The sequence below is a fragment of the Monodelphis domestica genome, chromosome 3 (assembly GCF_027887165.1).
Source record: "Monodelphis domestica isolate mMonDom1 chromosome 3, mMonDom1.pri, whole genome shotgun sequence".
Classification (NCBI taxonomy): Eukaryota; Metazoa; Chordata; class Mammalia; order Didelphimorphia; family Didelphidae; genus Monodelphis; species Monodelphis domestica.
The window spans coordinates 191000309-191009271 of NC_077229.1; the positions used below are offsets into that span (position 1 = coordinate 191000309).

General features: G+C 47.2%; 1 protein-coding gene across 1 annotated transcript; it reads right to left on the reverse strand.

Moving 5' to 3' along the window:
• Positions 1-1484: 1484 nt before the first annotated feature.
• FOXF2 (forkhead box F2) lies at positions 1485-8763 on the reverse strand. Its single transcript, XM_001378733.4, has 2 exons — positions 7073-8763; positions 1485-2478 (listed from the first exon to the last, which is right to left on the reverse strand). Exons 1-2 carry the CDS (start codon positions 8352-8354, stop codon positions 2312-2314), a joined length of 1449 nt encoding a protein of 482 aa, XP_001378770.3. The 5' UTR covers positions 8355-8763; the 3' UTR covers positions 1485-2311.
• Between the last annotated feature and the right edge of the window lie 200 nt (positions 8764-8963).

Here is an 8963-nt window from a genome sequence, read left to right on the forward strand (position 1 = left end):
TTAATTTTGGAAAACATACTAAGGAAAACTAAAGATTAAGAGGTGGTTATAGCTCTTTGAAAGAAGATGCTTTAGTTGCGATCTCTTTCTAATAGGGATAGAATTGGATTAAAGTGAAATCCACCGAAAACACAAAAGCAGATCTCATAATGTCCCTCTCTTTGTCTTTGTCCCCTTTCTCTGTGCATTTATCTGTGGTGTAGGCTTGGGTGAGTGGTAATTGAATGGCAATTAATTAGAAGAAAGATCTTTCCAGAAGATGAGTGAACCATCAGTTTTCTGTACAGGCAAAAAAGTAATTAAATAAATAATCCACAGCAATAGAGAAAGGTGTTTCCATGTGACAATGGGAAAGCATTTCTCTAAGATCTGTTGGAGGCTTCCGAGAAGTTTAAATGGAACGCGCTAGACAGACTAAAGATAGAGTTAAATTTTAAGGGACAGCAAAATCTACCCCTTGCCACCTAATTGGCCTGCCTCTCTCCCCCTCCTTTCCTTTTTTCCCCTTTCCTCCAGTACTTCCCTTCAAAGTTTCAAGTCTTCAAAATTGTGCCCTTCAAGAGAGTTGAACTGGAGTCTTGGATGTAAATCCCCGAAGGCTTGGGCGAGGTGTGGGGGAGGGTGAGAGATTAAAGGGACTGGGACTGGGAGGGGAAGCCAAAGAAGTGGCAGCGGCTTCGGGGCCGTACCAGCGGCCCCGAACTCACCCCGCCAAGAAGGTGTGAGCGCCTTGGGCTTCCCTGTGCTTTGTGGGATTAAATTAACCTTTACGAGCGGAGCTGAGTAAAAACTGAGCTCCTTGATCTCTGGCATGCTTTGAGGCAACCCAGCTACCACTCACCTGCTTTCTCCCCAGCTCTAGTCTCTTCTATCAGATTTTCATGGATCACTACCATCTAGAAAAGGAGAGCGCCTACAGGGGCGAGATGGGGCGCTTGCTTTCTAAAGACACACAAGAACCATTGTGGTCTATCTATAGCATTAGCCCCTCGGGGTAGTGCGGAATCTAGTGAAGTTGCTACACGCCTCAAGGTGAGAATGGGAAAGGAGTGGAGGAGATTCCCTTTTCCTAATCTAAAAAGTCCAAATGTAGGGGAGGGGAAAGGTTTAGGCGCTATTAAGATGGCATGGGTCACTTTAGAACTTGGAAGGCAAAAAAGTTGAAAAGAAGTGAATTTCTAACAACCTGCGCATCTAGACCTGATTTTCAGAATCGAGTCTGGTTTTCTTTTATGCTTCTTCTGTTCCTATTTCCCTCTCCTCCCCCACCCCACTCCCTTTTAGTCCAAAGTCACATTGTAAGAGAAAAGAAGAGCAGAAAATGCCTGGAGAGAGGACAAAGCCCAAACCCTCCTGAAATTACTCTGGATACAGTCTCCATACCAGACCTTGCATTGCCCAAAAGAAAGTCGTAGCTTGTTACTTTATTGCCGGGAGGTGAAAAGAACTTTGTTCCCTAGAGTTTCCTAGAGATGAAACACTCATTCGTTATATACAATTTTATTGAAAAAATTTTACATCAAAATATTTTGTCAAACTGTAAAAGTATACATAAGTGCAAATATATCCTCCTTTTAAAGTACAAGCAATAGTGTGCGAGTATACACGAAGATCATTAAAAAACATTTTAAAAAATATGGTGGTAGAAAACAACTTTGTAAAAACGTTGTATTGTCACAATACTGAAAATCCACTTTCTTAAACTAGACAGTTTATTTCTAAATACTTTCTTAATAATACTGATGGGCACTTTTATCCAAAAATAGTGTTTGGAGAAATAAAATACTCCTAATTACCGGGGAAGCAACATTTAAACACACACACACAGACAAACCAAGATTTGTTACAGTTTTTGCTTTTGATTGCCCTTTCGTTGTAAAACTCCAAGTTTTTTTTTTCATAGAAAAATACCAACTGTCCAATTTTCAGACCTCAATTCCTGAAGGCAACGAAGATCTCAGAAACATTTATTTGTATTTTAACCACGTTAGTTTTTTTTTTAATTCCCCACTAGGGAAATAATAGTCTCTTCTGTCCATTCTTTCCTTCCCTGGTGATCTACATCCCCATTTCCCCCACAGGATTTTTTCTTGCTGTTTCTGAACCTTACCTTGTTTTGGTCTGTTCTTTGATGAGTAGTAGAACAATACTGGCAGCCTCTGACATTCTGGCCATGTGTTTGCGTTCTACTTAATGCTAACAAGGCTGCACATTACATTTTACCTTGAGTCCCGCTAGACCTCAAACCTGACATCCACCAGGGTCCCAAACAGCCACTGTTTTATTGTCTTTCCATCAATTGGTTCTCTATTCACATGACACAGGGCTTAATGTCCTGACAGACACTTTGATGGTGATGGTGGTGATAATATGATCCACTAGCCGAAGGATGAAAAGAAGAAATGCCATTGAAATTGAGGACGAAATCTTTCCTGTCACACACTGGAGTAGAATGATGCTGGTAGCGAGGGAGTCCCACTGAAAGAAGAAAATAAAAAATATATGTATATCTTTAAAAAATAAAAACCAATTCTACCAATATTGTCTGATTTCTTTGAACCTGGATCGTGTATTGACCCTAATCACAAAGGGAATTCTTCATCTTCTTAACTACCATAGAAAATTGAGCTTCCGGGGAAGATGCAGATATTTAAAACTTCCTCTGGTTCCAGAAAATTACTGGAAATTCATTTTTAAAGAGGTAGCATTGCGATCCCTCTATGCACCTGTGTATTTGTGTGATGTGATTTCCTTGTTATTTATATCTAGGGAAAGAGTACCAATTACATGAGAGAGGAGGGAATTTCCTTCCTCATATTTTCTCCCACTTTCTTCTCATTCTATTCCGCTCTCTATGTCTGTGTGTCTCGTATGTTTACGGGTCTCTGCCTCCTTTTTCTTTCTCAGGGCTCTTGGAGGGTGAGGAAGCAGTCTTAGCTGCTTTTAGGGAGGCAACCGAGAGGAGAACCTATCCTAGGAATTCCTTCAACTCTCACTTTTACAAGCCTCTGCTCTCCTCTCCTCGTTAAGATAGAAGCTCCTTTGAACTTGTATCCCTAGCGCCTTGTGCTGTATCTGGCACAAAATAGCGGCATAATAAATACTTCTTGATTGATTGGTTATCTTACTAGTGGATAGTCACTGGTCTTTTTCTTCTTCATTCAATTCAATGGTAGAAACTATTCTATGGCGGGGGGGGGGGGGGGAGAAGAAGAGAGGACCACCAAATTCAGCAGAACCTGAGTCCCACGTGTTCCCGCATTCTGCACTGTGGATCTGTATTTATGAGTCAGCACCCAGATGCTTCTAGGTGGATTTAATGACATTGGGGAACCTTATTTGATAAGGAGTTGTAGAGGGCGAGCTTTCGGAGCACGCATAATTCAGCCCAGTAATTTACTCAGATCAACCCACCTCACGGCCGGCGGATGATTGTGTCCCAGTTCTGCTCAGTGGTATTACATCGATCAAGTACCTATCGTGGATTGCACTGCAAACCCAGGACTTTTACTTTTGCCTTTACGGTGCTCCCTTCCCAGATCGTGGCTGGGGCTGGAGTTTGCAGATGGGGGAGAAGAGGTTCATCTTTGTTGCTAGGGGCTGATGGGAGAAGCTCGTGCCCTACTCGAGCTGGAGCTCTGAAGTTCCCTGCCTCCTTCCTCAGCCTTCCGCCCAGGATTTAAAAACTCTTCTCTCTTCTCGGTCTTTTCCAATAACCCGCTTGGTATGCTGACAATAAAACCTTACGGTTTATTTATTGCAGGCCTGATTCAATCAGTTAGCATGCTTTAACAGTGTGTGAAAAATGTATCGAAAGCCTGTAAGTGGGGTGGGACCTCTGCTTTCAATCTTCCTTTCAATCTCTTTTAAGTCTAAGAAACAACAAGGTCACTAACATGAATAGCTGCCGATTCAGCCTCTGTTTATGGACGGATAAAAATCAGTTGTAACAAAATATATGCATTGCCTTGCACCCACTAATAAAAGAGAAAGTAGCTACACCCATAATCGCAGCAGGAATTGCACTTGTTCCAATGACCATTGGTGACCATTCCTAGATTTTGTTTCTTAAAAGCGGAACATTTTGCAATTGTCTCCCCTCCCCCTCTCCTTTCCCCTCCTCCCATAACTATTCCACACGTGGGGCAGTGAAATTACGTATGCACCACAATCAACTTGGTTATTGTTGGTTATTTGTTTTTATCTGTTGCCAAAATCTACAGACAAAACCGTTTCTTAAAAAAATGTGCGAAAATGCGCACAGGCACACACACGCACAAAACCCTCACACCCTCCCCTTCCTTTCCTCCCCATCCACCTCCACCTCGTACTACACACCCTCACCTCCCATTGAACATCCCTGTCCTGATAAAGGAATTAGTTGGAAAAGAGATACTAAGGTCAAATTAGACTTTGCCGGATGCTTAAATTTACTCTCATCTATCCCTTTTGACTCGGGTTATTAATGCAGTATATAATGACTGGGAATAGTTAATCTTCTAGGTTCCTCTTTGCATTTCTGAGGGATAGGGGATCTATAGATTAGATCTATAGATTAGATCTATAGATATAGGTGTGGTTCCCTCTTTTTGTCAATAGTTTGGGTTGTCCTTTCCGGCCTCTCTCTGTCCCTATTTTCTCACCCAAAGTCCACAGACTTGGCCTAGCCTGGGCAGTCTGATACTCTTTCAACCTTTATCTCAATTCCTATAAAAGTCCCCCATATAGGGGAATCGTGTTGGGGCTAGCTAGTCTTCTGGGGTTAGCCTCTACCTCCTCCAATTGCTGGAGACAGTAGGTTGTATAGCCAGAGTTTACCCTTCCTCTCTTATAAGAGATGCCAAGTGGATAGGGAAATATTTCGAGTGGGGAAGAGGACACAGGAAATATTCCCTAACTTCTCAGCAGAAATGGATGGGGGGGGGGGGGCCGGGGGCGGCGGCAAAGAACCAGATTCAAAACAAAACAAAACATTTCTTTCCTTGCAGTTAAAGTCAAAGCTCAGCCCTCCCCAGCTCTTTTCTGATCTGCCCCTGAAGGAAAACAGAAAAGCTGAAGGAGGATGGGGCAGAAGGAGCAAGAGAGAGTTCCTAGGGCTCTGGCGGTAAACTCGCTGATCTCTGAGAGCCGACACTAGCCTAGGTTTTGGATTCTGTCTGTTGGTCCTTCATTCTCAGTGCTCTCCCTTGTTGTTTCCTAATGCAATAAATGGATAATCTGTGGGGAACTATTTCTGGTTGCAATAATAAATTTCTTTATGCCTCTTCCACACTAACCATGAAGGAGGGTGTATTTTTGGCTTACACAAACTGTTTCAAAGTTATAGTGTCCTCTGTACTGTTAAACTATTTGTGTTAAAGAATATCTTTTGGGGATGAGCTCTACTGGGGCCTTGACTGTGGGGCTGCCTACCTTTCCCTGAGAGTATTACAGAGGGAATAGTGGGGGGAGGGTTGGAACTGTGTGTGTATGTTTGTGTGTGTATGTGGGGGGTGATGATTGACAGCCTCTCCGAAGGGATAAAAAAATAAGAGGGAGAGGGTCCTCTGTACTTGTTACTTGTTGAAATTCCCATAAAATTGAACAAGACTCTGCTCTCATGTGGGTTAAGTCAGGCTAAAATCCTCTTCGGTGTGGTCCTGCCCAGACTGTCTTTGTTTAGTTAACCTCCAAGACCCGCATTTAAAGGGGCTATTTGGAAAATTTCACCGTAAAGGGAGCCACATCTTTTATCCATTTTGGGGGATGTGTATTTTGTGCCTCATTTTCCCTTTACTAACATTCTAGAGGCAGAAACATATGTATAGTTAGAAACATTATTATTTCTTTTTTTACAAACACTGGACTGCTCTCGGACCCTTCCTATTGTAGGGGAAAAAACCATTTGATTTACTTTAAGCTATAGTTTTCTTAGAGATTAGAGGGTTTTGCGAAAATTTAGGTATTGCAGGGGTTCTGGAAACTTTTACACCTTTCCCCCACTTTTGTTATTAACCTAACAAAATACTTCCCATTTCTTCTCACCCCATCCTCCTCCTCAAATTTCCCTTCTTCTGACTTCTGTCAATTTTTTGACTTCTCATACATAATTAGTGATCAAAATACAAGATTTAAAAAATGGACACCATCACCAGGAGAATCTCTCTGTGGAACTTCTCTATACCCATGCTTTAGGACAAGTTACAATCTCTGAATCTGTCCTATGAGCAGAACTGGGAGGATAGTCCAAGAAATTCCGGTCAGCTCAGAGGTCATTGTTTTTGTTGGGTAGTTTTCAGGGTTCTTTTTGGGTTCCCATATCTTTTCCCTTGTCTCTCACTGGGAAGATTGCCCCTCTCCTAACTGACATTGTAACCTTATTATTCCATCTTCTCTTGTAGGTGAGAAGGGACCATTCTCTGTCTCCCTATATATTTCTTTCTCTGCCTCCCTCTGGTTTTAAGTATCTATCTCTCTGTCTCTCTCTTTGTCTTGAGCCCTCCCCGCCTCCATCATCTCTCCCGTTCTAACACCCATTCGGCTTTTTGTGCAGTCTCTGCCTTTCAGTAGCAGGCTTTGTCACACTTTTCTCTTCCAGATAAAACCAAAGGAAATTAACATATATTTAAAAAGGAAGCCAAAACAAAAACAAGCAAAAGAAGACTGAAGTCACAGCGATTTCTCTCAAATCTAATCTCAAATCTGAAAACCCTAGGCCTGAGACCTTCAATATGCAAAAGTATCCATCACCAGCCAGGCTCAGTTCTGGGATGGTGGGCAAAGTTGCACAACCTTCTCCACAGCAGGCTGGGAGAATACTCATGATGCCATGCCTCAGACCCTAGTTACTTCCAGGGTAACAAGATCATTCCTTCCCTCTTCAGATCTCCTCTTTGCTCTATCTGCCCCTCCCAACTTACACCCACACCTAGGAAAAATGAAAGCGTGAGAGTTACTCCACAGTCCGCCCAGCAAGTGACCTCTGGGGTGTCCGACCTCTCCGTGTGGCAGAGGGATGAATACAAAGGGGGCAACTGAGACGCAGAACGCGGGATGGGAGGGCCAAAGGTGGTTGCTGGGGGCCTCCGATTACCTGAGAGGTCCTCGCGAGCGTTTTGGTGCAGGTAGCTCTGCTCCAGGGAGTAGGAAGACATGCTGGAGTGGAGTCCGGCAGGGGCTGCCGGATTGCTGGTGGGCGTCAGGGCAGGCGGCTGCTTGAGGTAAGGTGAGGAACCGGGAGGGCTCCAGTGAGCCGCGGGGCTAGTGTAGGGCGAGTGGCACTCTATTGCACTCGCCATGGCCGGTGATGAGGGCACCGGGCTGCTGCTGCTGTCCGGTCCGTACTCTCCTCCTCCCCCTCCCGTTCCTCCTCCTCCTCCACCACCTCCTCCTCCAGCCGCCCCAACTCCAGCGCCTGTGGTGACCGGGCAGCTGGCCATATAGGTCGAGCCCGGGTTGGGCGACATATGGGGGACGTGGTGGTGATGGTGGTGAGGGTGAGAGTGTCCCGGGGCGCCGGTGCTGGAATCGTAGCCTCCCGGCATCATGTCGAGGCCGCCGTAGCCACCTTGGCCATGGCACCCGAGAGGCGCAGAGGGGGGGGCCTGGAAGTCGAAGCCCTGTGGTAAGAGGGAGGCACCGAAACCCAGCCCGCTGACCATGCGGTGGTACATGGGTTTGAGCGCCTGGCACTTCCGCCTGAAGCCCCGAGGCCGGCGGCGGAATGAGCCCTCCTCGAACATGAACTCACTAGCTGGGTCGATGGTCCAATAGTGGCCCTTTCCAGGGCGGCCCAGCCCCTTGGGGAGCTTGATGAAGCACTCATTGAGCGAGAGGTTGTGGCGCACAGAATTCTTCCAGCCCTGGTAGGCTCCGCGGAAGAAGGGGAAGCGAGCCTGCAGGAACTGATAGATCTCGCTGAGTGTGAGCCGCTTGCTGGGCGAGCTTTGAATAGCCATGACGATGAGGGCGATGTACGAATACGGGGGCTTCTCTGGGCGACGCAGTCCCGAGCTGGCCTTCTTGCTTCCACTGCCCCCGCCGCCCCCTCCTCCTCCTCCTCCGCTCCCGCTGCTGCCTCCGCTGCCGCTGGCGTTCTTGCAAGCCGCGGAGGAAGCGCTGGAGGATGAGGAAGATGAAGAAGAAGCGGAGGACGCGGAAGAAGAGGAGGAAGAAGAGGTGGTCTCCAGGGCGGCAGCAGCAGCGGCGGAGGAGGAGGAAGGGGGTGGCTGGCTCATCAAGACTGACTGGAGCGCACCGGGGGCCGGGCTGCACGGACGCTGGAGAGGGGCCGGCGGGGGCGGCAGGCGTTGCTGCTGTTGCTGCTGCTGCTGTTGCTGCTGTTGCTGAGGCTGCTGCCCGCCCTCGGTGGTCATCTGGCACTGGGGAGAGAAGCTGCTGTTGGAGTGGGGGCAGGGATGGGGTTGAGGGGAAGAAAGGGAAGGCGTTGAGGTAGGGTAAGGGGTGAAGCCGGCAGTGATCCCTCTCCTGCCGCTGGAGCTGTAACTGTGGCTACTCCCGGCCAGCTCTTCGATGTCTCCTCCCTCAGAGCTGCTGGGGCTTCAGGCGGAGGCAGAGGAGGACTGCAGGCAACGCCCGGCGCATCCCTCCCCCAAGCATCCAGCCCTCTTCCTTGCGCAACCACCCTCTCCTTCCCTAAGCGCCTGGCTACAGAGTTTCGAGAAGCTGTGCCCCAGAGCTGGGACCCTGGAACTTGATGTCTCCCTTCACGTTCCCTCCTCACTTCTGTCTCTCTTCTTTCCTCCCTCTCCCCCTCCCTTCTCCTCCTCCTCTTTCTCCTCTTCCTCCTCCTCCTCCTCGCCCCCGCCCTTTCCCTCTGCTCTCTGCATCACTGCGGGGAGGGCTCACTCACTCACTGTTTCTGAAATCACAACTTCTCTCCCCACCTGGTGGCCATCTCTCTCTCTCTCTCTCTCTCTCTCTCTCTCTCTCTCTCTCTCTCTCTCTCTCTCTCACACACACAC

Coding starts and splice junctions, on each gene's coding strand:
- FOXF2 (XM_001378733.4), bottom strand. CDS start 8,354: ATGACCACCGAGGGCGGGCAGCAGCCTCAGCAACAGCAGCAACAGCAG. Junction 2,479..7,072: donor CGCTCGCGAGGACCTCTCAG/GTAATCGGAGGC, acceptor TTCTTCTTTCAG/TGGGACTCCCTCGCTACCAG.